This window comes from Oryzias latipes, chromosome 18, assembly GCF_002234675.1.
Source record: "Oryzias latipes chromosome 18, ASM223467v1".
Classification (NCBI taxonomy): Eukaryota; Metazoa; Chordata; class Actinopteri; order Beloniformes; family Adrianichthyidae; genus Oryzias; species Oryzias latipes.
In genome coordinates, this window is record NC_019876.2 from 30,734,654 (window position 1) to 30,753,545 (window position 18,892).

General features: G+C 44.8%; 1 protein-coding gene across 4 annotated transcripts in view; it reads left to right on the forward strand.

The window, feature by feature from the left end:
* Positions 1-18,892, forward strand: part of afap1 (actin filament associated protein 1) — a 122,408-nt gene that overhangs the window by 21,498 nt on the left and 82,018 nt on the right. The window contains exon 1 of one of the 4 annotated variants that reach the window (XM_011473451.3): positions 11,224-11,386. The exons of 1 other annotated variant lie outside the window; for it this stretch is intronic. In XM_011473451.3, the coding sequence (XP_011471753.1) occupies positions 11,350-11,386 (37 nt within the window). In that variant the 5' untranslated portion in view covers positions 11,224-11,349. Of the gene's footprint in view, positions 1-11,223; positions 11,387-18,892 lie in introns of those variants that run through there. 2 more of the 4 variants (XM_020701974.2, XM_011473454.3) reach the window with 2 other exon arrangements.

Genomic DNA, 18,892 nt, shown 5'->3' on the forward strand with positions numbered 1-18,892 from the left:
CCCCGCCCAGGAGGGGGGAACCCCGGGGAAAAAAGAGGGCCCACAAGGGGTGTTGTAAATATGGCCCGACCAGGCTCGGCCACAGTTGGAAGTTAGGCGGGGCCCAGCGCTCAGGAGCAAGGACCAGAACCCACCCCCCAGGGACACCAACACCCCCGGCTCAGATGTAATGTGAACCCCCCCACCGCGCGGAGAGAGCACCGCCGGGCCCAGGAAGCCGGCACCCCGGGGACACGGCCGCCGCTGCAAAGGGGCCCGTACCCCCCACCAGGGAAGAGGCAGGGGACAGATGGTCCTAGGTCCCACCTTCCTTGCAAAATGTGTGTGCGTATATGTGTGTTTAAGAGGGTGTGTGTGTGCATGTGTGTGTGTTTATGTTGGGATGTATATATTGAGGGGGGAGGGGTGTGTGTACTAAGGGGGGTGCAGTTAAAATTGGCGGGTAGGGCACTAAGGGGACATCTCCTGATTACTCACAGTGATGTCCCCTCACCCTCCCCACCAAGGGGCCCTAAATGTCTAAGGTGCGGTTAAAATTGGCGGGTAGGGTGCTAGGAGGACATCTGCTGCTTGCTGGCAGTGATGTCCAAGCACCCCCCCTACCAAGGGCCCTACATGTCTAAGGTGCAAATAAAACCGAAAGAGGGGGGGACCACTCCATACGGCAACCATAGGAGGGGGGGCCACTGCCTAGTAAACCCCCCCCCCCAAGGCTCATCGCAGGCTAATCCCCCCACCCCCTCACCCTATTATGAGGTTATATGAGGAAGGGGGTAAGTTGGGGACAGCTGGTAGACTGTCCCCCGGTGGTCAAACAGCTGTCCCCCGCCCCCCCCCCCAGCAAGGGGGCCAGGCCCACCCAGCCCAGGGGCCCCACCCCCGGAGGCGCCGACACCCCAGGCCCAGCACCACCCACCCCACACAGAGGGAGAGGAGCCAGAAAGCGCCGGCCCCCCCCGGAGCAAGCCCAGGCCCCCACCCCCAAACGCCGGCCCTAGAAGAGCTCTGGTCAGGCCTCGACGGGACCGAGGCAGCCAACCGGCCGGGGAAACCGCCGATGGCCTCAGCGGAGACCCCGACCTGTCAACCCCCCCTGCCCCGTACCAATAGTGCCCCCCCCCCCTCCCCCAGAATGCCCCCCACAGGACAGGGCCGACAAGACCCCCCACCCCACCCCACCCCAGACCCCGCAGCCGAAGCGGATGACACCCAGAGCGCCCGGGGGCCCCAAGAGGGTTGTCCCGTCCCGCCCCAGAGCCAGGGAAGGGCTGATCCCAGCCCCAGGCGTAGATGGGAAGCCCATCCAGTGCCGCTGGGCCCCCCCCCCCGAGCAGCGCCCCCCGCCAACCCCCCCCAGCACAGGCAAAGGGACCACCCCCCCAAGCCAAGCCAGAACACCCCCCCCCCCCCCCCACGCACCCCCACACCCAAGCCCAGAGGACCACGCAGCGCCCCAGCCCGCCCCACCCCGGCGCCGGACCCGACCCCCCGACCAACGGAGCCCCCACCACCCCCCGCCAGGCACCGGAGGCCCCGGCCCCCACCCCAGCCCACGGCAGAAGGGCAAGGAGCAGCGACGACCAGGCCCCCCCATCCCCTAAGTCATGGAGTCAGCTACGGGAGACCAGAGAGACCGAATTCTTTCAAAGTTACTTGAACCTTGGGCTGACATTTTTTCCAAGCTGATCTGATCAAGCAGCAGATTTCTGTGCTGTACTGTTTACGCCTAAGGTCAGTGAAAAATGTACAGCGGCCTGCAGGAGCTATAAGACAGGTTTTATGCAGCTTGGAGTCAGACCTTTCATCCTCTCTGTTTCCATGCACAGCATAGAGAACTAAGGTAGAACCAACCACCATCCTTCACTGAAGACACGCTGTGGAAGCAGCTGCTCTGCTTTGCTGTCTTTGCATTTGTCTTGGGTTAATGCTGTCAAAGCATGAGCCAGAGGGCAGAAAGCTGGCATGGGGCGAGGAATGCTGACTCACAGCTGAAACTGAAACGTCCTGTTGCTGGCAGCAGTTCCACTGGTTCTTTTGATCTGTCCACAGCTAAAAGCTGAAGAAGCATAAATGACAGAAATCAGAAAATGTCTGTCTTTGGTTTTGTTAGAGCTCAAATGTGTGCATTCTTGGGGGCTTTTCAAGGGCTGGTAGGTGGACTCATGGGTGAATTCTCACTGAACCGTGCCCCACCCAACACTCAATTCTGCAAAGTTGTTGGGTTGGGTGGAGCAAACTCTGATCAACGGGCCCGCCCCTCCTCCGGCTTCATCATCTCAGTTTGAAATCCTATCGTTGACATCAGACATTGTTGGTACTGCGTATGCATGAAACATGGCACCATTTGCCTTGACTTTGTGGGACATTAAGAAAAAATATCTATCTTTTATCTTTGCTTAACGTATGCAGTTGTGATGAAAAATGCATTTATCTAGCTTGCAAACAATGAAAAGTTTAGGTTTTCTTTGGACCATAGTTTGCAGATTATGATGGTCTCAAGCCAAAACAGAACAAAGAAATTTCCTCAGGAAGAACCCAAACAAATGGAAAGTCTTTGGAACTGTTTGAAGCAGCCTGGGCGTCACAAAGAACAGAAGAGAACTTTTAACGGCTGCAGCTCCTTATTACGTTTGGCACAGAGAAAACAACAGCAGGATAAAGAATATGAGCTAAATATAATAAACTATTGCTCATTTTGCATACAAAAGGTTTCATATAACACAACATAACACACCTCACTCCACTTGCCAAAGGCGCTAACTGTTGGGTTTCCCCCTCTATTGCTCCCACTTGATAACTTTGTCCAAACGGAATAACACAAAAAAGCGGCAATTTGAAACCTCTATGCAATGATCTCTGAATTTCTAACAAACCACCGGGGGACACAGTCATTTATTTTCAACTGAACTTCTACTTAAGACGACGTTCCAGTAACTACGGAACAGCAAACGGGAAAGCTCCCGGCACCAGAACAACTTCTTGTGCTGACAGGGACTAGAAAAAGTTGTGTCACTTTACAATGTTGTTTTTAAATCTTCATATCTTTATCTGTTTGGTTTCAGGTCAGAGTTGTTGGTTTTTCTGCATTTTGCTACCTGTTGCATGCCTGTTTTTTCCCCACGCTACAGCTGTTTGACGTCTGTCACCCTCTCCCTCTGTTTTCATTTATCTTTGAAAAATATCATCTTGGACTTGTACTAATAAAAGACTGACCTGCGAGAAAAACTGGAAAAGCAATGACTGTATTATTATTTTCTAGTAGGATGTTACATTAACATAATATCAATGAGCCCAACTAGAAAAATGTGCTACAAAACCAAAGCAACAAGATGAGATAAACAAAATGACTTAAAAAATAAAAAGTTAGAAAGCAAACAAAGCCTGGGAGTAGTCTGATCTGTGATGGAGGGAGTTTCATGAGAGCTGTGGAGCTGAGCAAGGATTTCACAATCATTTGTTTTCATTACTTGGACTAAGTTCTTTGTCTGAAGTGCTGCGTCTGTGCAGTAGAAAAAATAAGTGCCTTCTGCTGTTTTTACTAAAGCCAATCACACTGAGGGAAATCTTGCATGTTACTTTTAGTAAGCAGGTCAAAACAGTTGGAGTTTGGAGCTAGAAAAGCCAATTCTAAGGCCTTTCCTTTAGCCTCACTGGATTTCTAACTCTGCTCTGATGATGGGACTTCCAGACCGGCATTGGGCATTGGAACAGCAGACTGGCTGTTTCTCAGCTGTGATACACGGCCAACAGCTTGACGTCAGCGTCCTCATATGCTTCCAGAAAGGAAAAGCTAGCCTTCAGAGAGAACTACTGTGAAAAAATATCACGTCTTCTGCTGTGCCACTGACGTGATGTAGATTTACCTGTCCTTGCCTCTTAAATTTGTAATTTAATATTTAACACCTGGATGAATACTAGATTTTACAGCTGTACATGCAGAGAAATGCTGAAAATCCATCTGATCAGAAAGGAAAATCCGCATATTTTGACCTCTGTGGTCAGCTGAATGGAAGAGTGAAGCGGGTATCTCCCATTGGACTGAGCCTGTCACCCATGGAAACAGGCTCCCTCCTCCCGTGGTGTGTGCTTTCATTGCACACATTAGTTTGTTACCACATGGCCGGCAAGAACAATAGGATCCAAAATAATCTTTCCAGCCTCTACCACATCCAGAACAATGATTGTAGTATTTTTCCTCCCCAGAACTTCTTTGATCTCCATCAGCAGATAGGACACCACTAATAATTAGAGCAAGCCACTAATGCAGTCACAATTATTTACATTGGCTATGTGTATTTTTAAACTTGATCTGCTGCTTGTCATGATTTTGCACCAAACCTTTGGAGTCTTCATCCTGTTGGGTCTGGTTCCTCCTCAGACTGAGCATGAGGTCGGTTCCTCACATTTCTCACTGCCGTAGTTGTTGGACCTCATGGAGAGCTCAGACCTGTTCAGATAGCAGACAATGTGTGATGTAGCATATGCATCTGTGTGGTAGCTTTAGACTGGCTATGACAGATTCTGCCATCTGTCAGCAAACAAACACAGGAAACTGGTTTCTTGAGCTCCGCCGTGTCTTTCAGCACTTGAAGATTTGAAGATTCAAGGTTTTATTGCCGTTTGCACATGCGGTACATTGGAATTTTTCTTTGGCATCTCTCATGTCAGGGTAAATAAGAAAGGACAAAAAAAAACTAGAAAAATAAATAGAATAAAGTTAAAAGTTAAAATTAGACAACAAAAGTACAAGGTATATAAAAAATATAAAAATGAGTAAATATGAATATTGCAGCGTCCCAGTCTGTTCAGAAGAATTATTGCACATGTGGAGTTATGGTTTATTGCACTTAGTGTTTCAGTCCAGTCGTCCCTCTCTGATGTCCTTTGCCAGCTTTCTGATTGCTGTTGGGAAGAAGCTGTTGTGGAAGCGTGTGGTGCGTGCGTGGATGCGTGGCAGTCGGTCCGCTCCACCACAGTCCCGTTGATGATGAGCGGCTGATGTGGCGGTGTTTTCCTTCTGTAGTCCACAATTACTTCTTTTGTTTTCTCTACGTTGAGAACAAGGTGGTTGTCCTCTCCATAGATGGTGATCCTGTGCACCAGGTCTCTGTATGCAGACTCGTCCCCTCCTCTGATGACGCCGAGGACGGTTGTGTCGTCTGCATACTTGATGATAATGTTGTTGGAGTGGGGGGAGGTGCAGTCATAGGTGTAAAGTGAGGAGAGCTTTGGACTGAGGCAGCACCCCTGTGGTGTACCGGTGCTGACTGTCAGCTCAGCAGAAACCTTCTTTCCCATCCTCACCACCTGTGGTCGGTCAGTGAGAAAGTCAAGAATCCAGTTTCTGGTGGGTGTTGGTATTCCCAGTTCTGCGAGTTTTGAAGACAGCTTCAGGGGCCTGTATGGTCTAGGAACAGAATCTGGGCGTACGTGTTCTTGGTGTCCAGATGTTGCATTGTGGAGTGAAGTGCCAATGCCACCGCATCTTCTGCTGATCAACTTATCAGCTCCTAGTGGATATAAATCCGTTAAACTGTCCACAGTTAAATATCTTCACAGTGAAAGCACCAACCAGTGTGAACTTAAAAACAGGCTTTAGTTAAGGCATCTCAGATGTAACAAAAACGTGGTATTGACAGTCATTAATGGTAATGAAAGTAATTGTTATTTTTAACTTGTCCTGTCCATCAGCTGGGCAAACAGATGACAGCTGAAGGCCTCTTGGTTTGGACATATTTTACTGTTCCAACAAGGATTAGGAATCTTCTGACACACCAGGTGTATTTTTGAATTAAGCCCTCTATTTCCAACAGGTTTTTTTTTGTTGGACTGAACGGGAAAAAAAGGGATGTGTGTGCGTGTTTGGGGGGGGGGGGGGGGGGGGGGGGGGGGATAAACCCATAATATAACAAGTTGCTTTATGTTTATAATCATTACGGGCAGGTTTAGAAGTAATACAAATCTAGAAGGGGCGGGGCCTGTCCACACACTCAAATGTTACAAACATACCTGTTGGCTCCAAAAATGTTCACCTACAAACATGAACACAATACAACTAATGTTCCCACACCGCAGACTTATGCCTTCAGACCAACATGTGAAACATTTCATTCAGTCAAACTATTAGTTCAAAGGTGAGATAGCTGCTGTGCTCAGGTGAGTGTTCATGTTCCTCTGAAATGGATGATGGGATGTAGAGTGCCCAGCAATCTCCACACCAAGACCCCCGCCGCAGCAGCAGCAGCCAGAACCCTCCCACACCCACACAACAGCAGATAGAGAACACCCCCCGGGCGCCCCCCCCAGGCAATCACATCTGCCACCCAGGCCAGGGCCTGCAGGACCGCCACGGGGCCCTCCAGGGCCTTGGAAGTATTGCAAGTATTGAAAGTAATTTAATGGTATTGAAAATTAATGAATGTATTGACAGTTATGAATTATGTTCACAGTCATTAAGAGTATTTACAGTCATTATTGTCATTGACGTATAATAATAATAATATTGACAATTATTAATACTGACAGTCATTATTGGTATTAGACCCCCTCAGCCAGAAACAACTCCCGTGAAAACTCAAAGCAACCAGGGATTAATGTACACAAATAACTGCAACAATAGTACTTATAAAAACAAGTGGAAGTGTACACTACACCTTATTTTTAATCCTGTGTGAATGCAGTCGTCACAACAGTCATTAATGGTATTTATTTGTGCCATATGTTGCCAACTCTTTGGCCAGTTTTACTTAAAAAGGCTAAGAAGGGATTTTGAACATGGATGATTGTAAAAAGCCATGGAGAGATCTCTGCAAACAAAGGCTTTAGGAGGGAATACAAATCTACTGATTTTTGTAAAAGAAAAACATATTTTCATATTGCTGGACACCCCAAAACCTTTTTGGGGGATTGGCAAAAAATATCATAACACTAAGAATCATTCTGTTTAATCAATTTCACGAATGTTCAATGTGTCATTTTCAAAGAAAATTGATGTTTTTGTAGAAAGTGGAAACGTCAAAAACAAGATATTGTCATCTGAAAACGTTTTTCATCGAATAAGTCTGAAACCTTTCACTACCTGCAGAGGTGTTCCATAAAGTTGTTTCATACTTACGTGGAAATTAAATGCGTTTGAGACTGCATGTGAAATCTGTCTCATGTCCTCAGCACTGCTTTGGTTGGCTGCTGTTTTAACAGGCATGCCTTGAATACTTTGTTGAATACTTTTTCCTTGGAGGAGGGGTTGGGTGCCGACTTACACACAGATGGGTCTGTTTCATTTTCCTTCATACAGCAGGCCTTTGTTGCCCAGAGTTTGTCAACTTTGTTGACCTCTCCAGCCTGTGACTCTTCTGGACAACAGTCAGAAACCCAAGTCTAGGAGCAGACAAGCCTCGCTCTTGATGACACCTTCATCACACTTTGTCTTCATTTTCTTCAAACACAGCTGAGAAATGAAATGTTCATGATCCAAAAAACAAAACTATGTTATTTAACACACCCTGTGACAGACTGGGATAGGCTCCAGCAGCCCTGTGACCCTGAAAGGGACAAACGGAAGAAGATGAATGAATGAATGTTATTTAAAATCTACAGTTAGCTGGAAAAAAGAAAAGATCCTAATCCTAACTCAGTTTGCTAGCTATAAAGGCTCAACCAAATTTTAGCCCAGGTCAAACAATCAAACCCTGGTTCACCTTAACAATGGTCTTTGCTTTCTTGCAAACAAACTCTGGTGTGTCTTTTACAGCGTGACTATAGATGGATGTAACTCTTCAAATCCCAGTCCCAACCTCTTCTGCCAATAGAAGAACTCTTCGTGTGACATGTATGGCAGCTCCTCTCTTTATGGCGAGGTGCATTCGTGCAGTTTTGGTGAGCATCTCATTTCATGGTTTGATGCTGAATTTTAAATCTCTCTCTCTCCACAAATAGCAGTAAGGGGTCAAACACTGAGATCAATGTTGTTTTGTGAGCAGCAGAGTTCACGCCTGTGACCAGGTGTCACCCTAACTGGTGGCACACATTGCAGGAGACGATGCATGGCGACAGAAACTTCAACATTTAGTACATCAACCAGAAAATGACAATAACCCATGGAGAAATGAAAGAGGGGGACAAAGCAGATGACCTGAAAAGGAAGAACTGAAGCCAGACTCTTAAGCACACGAGGGCAATTGACTGAGAGGAAGACAGCTGTGAATCACGATAAAGCCGAACATGGTGGGGCTGACAGGGCAACCTAAGCAGTTGTAAGAAACAGGTGTTATTGTAAGAGAACAAGGGAAATACCATATTTTCTTTTTACTGGGAAGAGACCGAATCTGTCAAAAATGAAAAAGTTTGGTTCAGATTGTGTGGTGTATGAACAAAACAAAAAAAAAGCTTGACCCGAAAGGCAAAAATGGATTTTTTGTTGGTTTTGATCGCCATTCACCAGCTTACATGATTTATTTTCCAGAGTCAAACAAAGTTCAGAAACACAGGTTGGTCCAGTTTATAACAAGTGAAAAGACTGCGAGTCAGACACAGACTGACGCAGACCAAGCAGAGGACCGCTACATGGAGTGGGTATCTACACTACCTGAACTGACAGAAACACAGACACAAAGGGAAGAAAGAGATAAGGAAGAAAGCATAAAACCAGACATCAACAAAGACACTGACGCACAGACCCCATTTTCAACTGGTAAGGCTAGAGCTAGAAAGAAGCCTAAGTACTTGGAGGACTATGAGTGTGTGGTACATGACCGTGAGTTGACTATTGACTACTGTTACAGGGCTACAGTTGGACTGCCACAAACCTTTAAAGAGGCTCTGGCATCACCATCAGCAGAGAAATGGAAAAAGGCCATGAGAGATGAGATGGCAACATTTAAAGAGACTAACACCTTCTCACTTGTGCCATTACCAGAGGGTAGACAGACAGCGGGGGAAGGTGGATGTATGCTCTTAAAGAAGATGACACAGGGAAGGAGACTTACAAAGCCAGGTATGTGGCAAAAGGATACAGTCAGGTGGAAGGACTCGACTATTCTGAGACATTTTCCCCGACAGCTGACTTGACCTCACTGCGTGTTTTGATGCAGCTGGCTGCACAGCATGACCTGACGGTACATCAAATAGACGTTAAAGCAGCATACCTGCATGCACCTATTGATTGCGAAATATACATGGACCAACCAGAAGGTTTTCAGACTAAATCAAAAACTGGTCTTCAATTGGTTTGCAAGTTGAACAAATCTATCTACGGACTTAAACAGTCTGGTAGAAATTGGAATCTCATGCTGAGAACAATTTTGAGCTGATCACTGTATTCACACTAAACTCTCTGAGGAGGAAAAGGTAACCCTGTTAGTGTAGGTTGATGACATAGCTGCAAGCAATGAGGTGTGTTTAAAGGAGGTCAAGGAGAAACTTAAAAAGTACATTCAAAATGAAAGACCTTGGGCAACTTGCTCATTTTCTAGGAGTTGATTTCTCACAGGGAAAGGATTCTGTTCGAATGAATCAAGCCAGGTACATTCGCAAAATTTTGGAAAGGTTTGAAATGTCTGATTGCAAATCAAGGGCAACTCCCAGTGAAATCAAATGTGATCTAACTCCAGAAGGGGCCAAAACGGATCAGAGGAAATACAGGGGCATGTTAGGAAGCCTTATCTATATCATAACCTGTACTAGGCCGGACATAAATTGGATTGTAAACAGGCTGTCTCAATACATGTCTGATCCCAGGGAAAAACAAATGACAGCACTGAAACATGTGTACAGATACTTACAAGGAACCAAGGATTATGGACTGTGTTATAAAAAATGTAACACTGAACTTGAACTTATGGGCTACTCTGATGCCGATTGGGCTAACGACCTAGAGGACAGGAGGAGCACTACAGGCTATTGCTTCAGCCTTAGCCGAAACGGTGCCATCATGTCATGGAAAACAAAGAAACAGCAAACTGTTGCTCTGTCAACGTGTGAAGCTGAATACATGGCGTTAGCCGCCGCCATTCAAGAAGTGCTTCACCTCTCGCAACTTTTGAAGGACATGGACCCTAATTTTGAACCAACAACCAAACTGTTCGAGGACAACCAAGGGACTATACGCCTAGCAAAGAACCCTGTATCGCCAGTGGAGCAAACATGTGGACATAAAATATCATTTCATCAGGTCCAATGTGTTACAGGGCTAAATTGTTTTGGGGTATTGCCCTACAGAAAACATGGCTGCAGGTGTGTTCACGAAGTCTGCTATAAGAGCCAAGATTGAAAAGTTTAGTTCTTATATGTCTGGTAATTAATACTGATGTTATGAGAATGTGTGTGATTTCATCGAGGGGGGTTGTTGAACTACGATGAATATCACTACGTGTTTTTGTTTGGGGAACTTTTTTGTACAGCACAAAGTTACCTGCCTGTATTAATAAGGGCGGAGCCTCCTGCTACTAGCTCTTCATGGGTGACAGGATTAATGGCTGCTGGAAAGTTGAATGTGCCTCCAGTATCGTTTGTCACAGTGAAACAGTTAATACTCCAGAGCAGGGGTGTCAAACTCATTTTCACTGAGGGCCACATCAGCATAGTGTCTGTCCTCAAAGGGCCAGATATGACCTATACATGTAATGAAAAATAAATGTAACTACTCCTTGATGTTAAATAACTCATCATTTATTTACTATAACTTTTAAAGTTACAGTTACAGTTGCATAGAAACATATGTTTGCTTGTTACTTTAGCATAAATACTTTTACATTTGATTCTGTCAGGTTAGGTTATATGGACAGAGTTTAAGTCATAATGTATAGTTGCCTGATCCGATATTTCAAGTCCATTTCCCCCCAGATATGAATAAAAACACACCCATTTTTATTTTTTATTCTAAGAAATTAAAAACTTTTATGCTCTCGCGGGCCACATGAAATGACATGGAGGGCCACATTTGGCGCCCGTGCCTTGAGTTTGACATATGTGCTCCAGAGGGATGTCTGAACCTGAGAGCAGGTGGGAGCTCGCTGCAGGAGATTCAAGAGGATGAATCATCAAAGTTAAATGTCTTTTGTTTCTGCGGATGATGTTTCAAGAGTGAAAAGTCTGCTATAAAAAGTGAAAATAAAGTCAAAGGTTAAGTCCGCAATTCCTTGATTAGTTTTATTTCCAGCGGTCTTTGAACGCAGCACATGTTTTTTTTTCTTTTGGGTGGGTGGGTAGGGGGGCTGGAAGGGAGGGGCGAGCCTGAAAAGTTGCAGTCCTACCCGCCCTAAAACAAAAAAAGAAGAGGAGGACTTGGAGGTGAAGAGCCCGTCCGTGCGTGATTCCTCCGGGCCACGGGCGCGCGCTGCGGGGTTTGTTGAGATGAGGAGCGAACCGGTTCTGTTCGCGTCCGGCAGGGGTGAGTGTCCGCCGCACAGGGTGGAGCCGAACCCTCGGCCCGCTGGTGGTTCCTGTCTTTGTGTCCGGTGGGTTCAGGCGGCCTGCTGCTGCTCAGAGGGGGGTTCGGATCCCCGGTGTGCTAAACTGTTCTTTGGACTGCGGTCCGGCGAGCCGCGGTACACTGAGCCGCAAATGTATGGCAAGCGAAAGATGCCATAAATCGCCAGGAAAATCGGCATTTTCGCCCGCAGAAACTGGTGGACCTGGAGTTCTTCTAGCACAGCAGCAGCCTGAGAGAAACGTCCTGCAGTTCCAGAAGGAAAAGTTTAGAAAGTCCAGCAGCATCATCTGTACCGTTAGTGTGGGGGGGGTCAACTCCTCATCCTGACAAACTGGGGTCTGTGTGCCAGATAGTCGGTCTCCCACGTGACCAGGTGGGGCTTCTCAGCCGCGGACATGGAGGGTGACAGGCCTGTAGTCATGTTTTTATTAGAAGAGTGCAGGATGTTTTCCACCGTGAAGGCCCCCTCCCGAGCGGGAGACTCCCGTTGAAGGCCAGTTGGAGACGGCGCCCCCCAGGCCTTCAGCAACTCACCTGGCCTGGACCGCATGGTTGGATCCACTCAGATCTCCTCTGATTGGAGGTGGTGGAAGGGTGGGTGGCATCTGGAATCTGGGGAGGGGAAGAAAAGGTAGGGGGGGGGGGAGGTTAGGACGTCTTTATTTCTGCAAGCGGTCATAGTTTGGATGCTAGTCCTGACCTCCCACATGCAACCCCCCCTCTATGATGCTGCCAAAGTCTAGAAAGGAAGAATGCTCCTCCAGCTTCAGGTGTTTTTTCTTTTTCCAGCTGAACGTGACCTGAACCCTGCTGCTTTCAATGGAGTCTCATGTTATGACACATTAGCTGCTGTTACGCGACAAATGGAATCAGAATAAACGGCTGCATTATGAAAACACGCCGTTCCGAATACTCTGCCCCCATCAGACTCATTCAGATCAACATGTCTTTCTGATGGAGATTGGTGGTTATGCCGATCGTTGGTCCTATCGTGTGCATAGAAACAGTTTATTCTGGTTTTGGGTCACTACTGCTCTGGTTTACGTCATGCATAGATGGTGTGGCGCTCCAGAGGAGGCTTTGGAGCTTGAACAAGACCGGTTGTCCGCTCCACCTGTCTGAACCATGTCTCTGATCAGAGCAGGCGGACTCGTAGCTTCGTGTTTGCGTGTGGAGGATGGTCCTTTGTCACGGTGTGCGCTCCAGAGGAGGCTTCGGGCCGCAGTCCGTCCACCTGCTCAGCGTGAGCGAGCTGCCGGACTCAGGAGAACCGGGTCTTCCCGGGAGAACCACGTCTCTGAGCGGAGGAGCGGCTCTGGGGCGGTTTGTGAGCTAACAGAGGCGGATGTTGAATACAGAAATCCTGAGAAACCATGTAAACAATCATGTGAATTCATGAATCAATCGTGTCCAGAAAAAAATAAAGGCTGATGTTATTCCCACATGTATGTTCAGTCAAGTTGCAGAGATTTAAAAAGATTGTGGGCGAAGAAGCCCTTAATAATAATCATAACAATAATAAAATCAGGTTTAGTAGATCATCTCGTCCTACGCTGCAGCTTGTTTGTTTACAACAGAACTCAATATTTCTTCTTCTATCGTCGTTTCCAGTATCTTAGAGAGTTCTGCACACGTCCAAATGATTTATTCCGACTGAAAGTATGGCGTATGTAAACGTTTGTTATAAACGGATCAAGTTTTTCTGGGCCCATGTACACCGTTTAATTCTAATCCGATCTTTTATCCGATCAGATATATATTGCACATAGAACCGCGGCCATTGATGAGTGGTTGCAGAAGAAAAAAATATTGATGCAAGACAACAACAGCGCACAAAAAAAGTGCAAAACTATACAAATATGTATTTTAAAAAAATCAGAGACTCTCCCGGCACTGTGAGGTTCACTCCTGCAGGGGGAGCTGTGTCTGTCTCTCTGTGACCCAGCATGAAGGCTAACTGTACCAAATATATTGTACATACTGACATTTTTATATTATACTTTGTTAGATTAGTTTTTTTTGGACTGTGATGGTGACTGCTTCAATTTCATTGTCCAGTGGACAGTGACAATAAAGGCATATTTTGTCTCATCAAAACCTGAGAGGGAAAAATCAAAAGCAATAATAAAACCAGAGGATCTTTTTTCAAATATTTTCTTGATGAAAATAAGAAAAATATCACAACGTTCAGGAAACCCGAGGAGGGCTTGCTGGATGCAGGAGGCATGCTGCTCCTGTTCTTTTCTGGACTGAGAGGTCTGAGGTCTTTCCAGGTATCTGTTGTAGCCACTCCTCCAGCTTGGGGGTTACTGCCCCCAGTGCTCCAATTACCACAGGCACCACTGTCACCTTCACTTTCCAGGCTTTCTCCAGTTCTTGTCCGAGTCCCTGGTATTTCTCCAGTTTCTCATGTTCCTTCTTCCTGATGTTCCCATCGCTTGGCACTGCCACATCCACCACAACGGCTTTCCTCTGTTCTTTATCCACCACTACAATGTCTGGTTGGTTCGCCATTACCATCCTATCAGTCTGGATCTGGAAGTCCCACAGGATCTTTGCCCTCTCATTCTCTACCACCTTCAGGGGTGTTTCCCATTTTGATCTTGGGGTTTCCAGTTCATATTCTGCACACATGTTCCTGTATATTATTCCAGCCACTTGATTGTGGCGCTCCATGTATGCTTTCCCTGCCAGCATCTTACATCCTGCAGTTTTGTGCTGGATTGTTTCTTTGCACAGTCTACACATTGGGTCTTGTCTGGTGTGGTAGATCTGAGCCTCTATGGTTCTGGTGCTCAGGGCCTGTTCCTGTAGATCCTGGAGGTGTGGATCAGGGAGTCAATGTCACGCTCGCTCTTAGCATATAGCTTGATGTCATCCATGTATAGGAGGTGACTGATGTTGGCCCCATTTCTGAGTCGGTATCCATAGCCAGTCTTGTTGATTCTTTGGCTTGAGGGGGTTCAGACCTCTGCAGAACAGCAGTGGGGACAGAGCATCACCTTGGTATATCCCACATTTGATGGACACTTGTGCAAGTGGCTTCCCATTGGCTTCAAGGGTGGTTTTCCACAGCTTCATTGAGTTTCCTATGAAGGCTCTTAGAGTCCTGTTGATGTTGTACAGCTCCAAGCATTCAGTGATCCATGTGTGTGGCATTGAGTCATAGGCTTTCTTGTAATCAATCCAGGCTGTGCACAGGTTGGTGTGTCGTGACCTGCAGTCTTGAGCGACTATTCTGTCAACCAGGAGTTTGTGTTTGGCTCCTTTGGAATATCTGCTGGTCTGGTCTGGTAATTTTTTTTAACAAAACTTTTGGTGGCTAGGTTGAATCAAATTAAGCTTTAACAAGCTCACACACACACTTCATATTTTTGTTCATACATCGGCTTTACAAAATGTTTTGTGTTCTGATAACGAAGACACTTTACTGCTGAATTTTTGAATTTGTTTCCTTGATTTATTTCTTTTTTTTTTTTGTTGGGATGTGAGTATTTTCTTTGTGTAATCATGACTGCTCATAAAAGGTAAAACTTTATCCAGCCCGGATAAAATACAGGTTTAGGTACATCTGGCATAAAAGCTCTCTGCCAAACCACCAGTACCAATCAGTGAAATTGGATTTGCTGTAGCGACCCCTGAAGGGATATGCTGAAAGGTGAACAACACATTTACTCTGCTCAATAAAAAAGGGAACATCTAACCAACTCAATGTTACTTCAAGTCAATCCCAGTTCTTTGTAACCAAATTGTCCAATTAGGAAGCAGCACTGACATACAATCAGTTTCACATGTGGAATAGACAACAGGTGGAAATAATAGGCCACCAACAAGAGACCTACGCTAAAAGAGTGGCTCTGCAAGTGGTGACCACATATGTCTCCATCCTCTGAATCATTGGAAGCATACCCTGGCGTTGCAGGGAAGTCATACAAGCATATAGAGGCCACGCCCATAACCGAGCTTCAGTTTGACCTGCTTCAAAGACATTACATCTAAGTTGAATCAGCCTGTAATGAGTTTTCCACTTTGATTCTTAGTAGGATTCTACATCCAGAACTCCATAGGGCCTTCATTGTATTATTCATTAATCATTTTTGTTTGGTTGCGTTGTCAGCTCATGTAGCTATGTACAGAAGAAGGCATTTAAAAAGAAGGTTTCATTTATTCAGGTACAGGATGTGTTTTTATACTGTTCCCTTAATTTTTTTCAACAGTGTATTTTTTCAACAGTGTGTTTTTTCAACAGTGTGCAACATCTGATTTGATCGAGTCTGAAACCACGCGATTGGGCTTGATTTCCTATCACATGATCATATCAGAACATCCCAATGTGTAACTGCAGATTAAAGTGACAGTGACACTAAGAGCCAAGCACCGTGGAGAGAAAAAGCTCGGAATTTAAATCTGAAATGTTTCCAAGAAAAGTGAAATGTCTCACTGAAAGTGCTCTGTATTTGCTACTATATGCCCTTTAGGAATTAACAGCACATTTAATGGGTTTATAGTTGCAGATGAACAAAATGTTGATGTTCCAAATGATTCATGTTAGCAAAAATCTCAAGCAGCCGTCTTTCTTTGCTATTGCATTCCTCCTTTCTGCCTAGAAGACTGTGCAGCCACATGTTTTAGGCCTGAGCTACTCTACAGAGACCCAGTCAGAATCATGGACCTTTTCTGTGGTTCTGGGAAACTTCACTGTGCTTTGGGTTGAGTGTAACTGTAAGGCAGCTGTTGTTACTTGGACTCAGTTTATGGTCTGGTTTCACTATGCGTAATGCCTCAAGGAAGGCCTTTATTTGGACAATACTCAGAAGATTACATAGGAATTCCAAGAAGGTTGAGACTTTTTCCTCACACAGAAGAATTTAACAATTTGGGGAATAAAAAAAAGAAGAAAGAATGAATAAGTTGAATTTTGCACAAACATTCTAGGCGAGGAATCCCCAGAATTTTGTGATATTATTGTGTTGACTGTATTATAAGAACTGGGTTGGGAAAAATGCTAGTGGGAAGGAAGAGTTCAGAACAGATCAGAGGATGGGCAGTGCTGAATTAGTTTATGATGACAGACAACCGGTCTTGTTTGTGCCCCGTTTTGCAGGTCTGTAATTATGAGGTTTGTGTAGCATTTTTTTTCCCAGACTTTCATTCCTGTGAGGATGCCAAATGAACATTACAGAGCAGAGGCCGATGGCTATCAAGCAGTACAGGTGGTTTACTGTAGAAGCAGATGTTTCCCATTCCAGACTTCTGCAAAACCCTGAACTGAAGAAATGGGGGGAAGAATAAATGTTTAGAGATACATGAGGGAAGTAGTCCAGGCTTAAAACAAGATTACTAAAGAGATGAGATGAGAGGATGGGAGAAGCCAAAGACAGATTTCCGGTGACTAGGGATGCTCATTTTGGTGTCACTTATAAATAGTTAATAGGAGGGTGCTGATGTGCAGGGCAACAAAACCAAGAAGGAGAAGACCAGAAGCTCAAAGTTTGTATTTCTTTATTCTAAGAAAAAAGAAGGGGATGTTGTTTACTTGGATGCAGTAGTGGACTGTATCCTGAGGGTGAGAAATACTGTGTGAAACCAATGGCAAACCACTTACACAAGTATCCCTAAAATGTGGCATAAATCAAGTAGGGCTGGGAATCACTGGGTACCTTACGATACGATGGGATTTGCGATACGTTGCTCACGCTAACGATACTATCACGATATGGCGCTATTGTGATAATATATATATCATCTCTAACAACTCACGATATAACAAACTTTAAGAAAGAAAAACATGTATATATTTTTGGAAAATATTTCCCCATTTATTTTTTAGTTTTTAAACACAATGAAAATGAACAACTTGTGTCCTATTTGGTGTAATGAATAACAGATTTTTGTGTAATATTGCTGGAATCAGGAAAACTCTGTCTTTGACAAACGATGATAATTTTCATTTCATCTGTAAATTTCGGTTTAAACAACAGTGAACATGAACAGCAGCCATTATTTAGTACAAAATTGCTGTAAACAGGATAAAAAATGAACAAGTCAAGTAGCTGCCAGGCACATTGGAATTAACTTTTGAAAAACAAAGCCATAGCCATCGCATTATTTAAAAAAATGTAATGTAAATCAGATATTAATTCTGTGAACAAATTCTAGTGTCTTTGTTAAAAATAAATGACACCATTTGGTGCAAATGTGGTGGAAACAGAAATAAAATCAAGTAGCTAGAAACCTTCCTTTAAGTTATTTAAGACATAAACTGCTTTCAAAATAAATGACCAGGGATAAAATCCATGAACTTAAAGTGCATCTAAAAGTAAACATCTTTGTGAACAAAACGTTTGGGGAAAAGCTGCATGTGACGGCTGTTTAAATGTTCATGTTTTTCTGGCGTCAAGACGCCGCTCATCTACCACTGCTCTCAGTACATCTGGTATGTGTGCACCGGTGTGGGAGAAGGAGGGTCTAAGGGCAGCGATGCCCAGTTTAGTTTAGTCTGTTTAGTTTAGCTGTTACCTATGGGAGCCAGTTTAGCTCATGCTGGTTTGCGGCGCCTTCCATCCGTGATACCAGGGTTCGACTCCAGGCTGCTCCCTGTTCCCTTCTCTACCTCTGCCGGTTCCAAGCCCGGTTTGAGAAGGTTGCGTCAGGAAGGGCATCCGGCGTAAAACATTGCCAAATTTACCATGCGACTTGTTCGCTGTGGCGACCCCTGATGGGAGAAGCCGAAAGTGGAAGAAGAAGTTTAGCTGTTACCTATTGAACTTTTTGTTTTTATGATTTCATGTAGTGATGCACGATAATGAATTTTTACGATCGATACCCGATATTTTCCTGCCTCTTGTAGGCGAAACTGATACTCAACCGATATTTTTTTTAATACTTAAGAAAAAAGTATAAGTACAAGGTAACAGCGAACGGCTCTTATGTCTTCAACAAATTTGCAGAACTAATTTTACCTGCAAATAAATTGAACAGCTGATTGTACAAACACTTTATTAGCCTTTTTATTCTGTCATACATCTGTGAACAGAGAAAGTGCATTTCAATGGTCAGAAAAATTACTAAGACTTTAACTTGAATACCAATGTAACAAGTACATTTTTGAAAACAAATAATGCCCGATAAAAATAACCTGCAAAAGAAATAGTTTAATCTTAAAGTGCAAAAATTATTGCTTTGTTTGAAACTGAAGTGCAAAATAATAACTATAAAGTTTTTTGATGTGCAAAAGAAATGGATGCTCATAGAAATAAACTTTTCAAAAACGTTGGCATTTAAGCTTTTTACAAACCAGAAAGACTTTGGCTGCACGGTGGGGCAGTGGTTAGCGCTCTTGCCTCACAGCAAGAAGGCCCCTGGTTCAAGTCCCGGCTGGGGGACATGAAAAATACATCAATGGGGGCCTTTCTGTGTGGAGTTTGCATGTTCTCCCCGTGTATGCGTGGGTTCTCTCCGGGG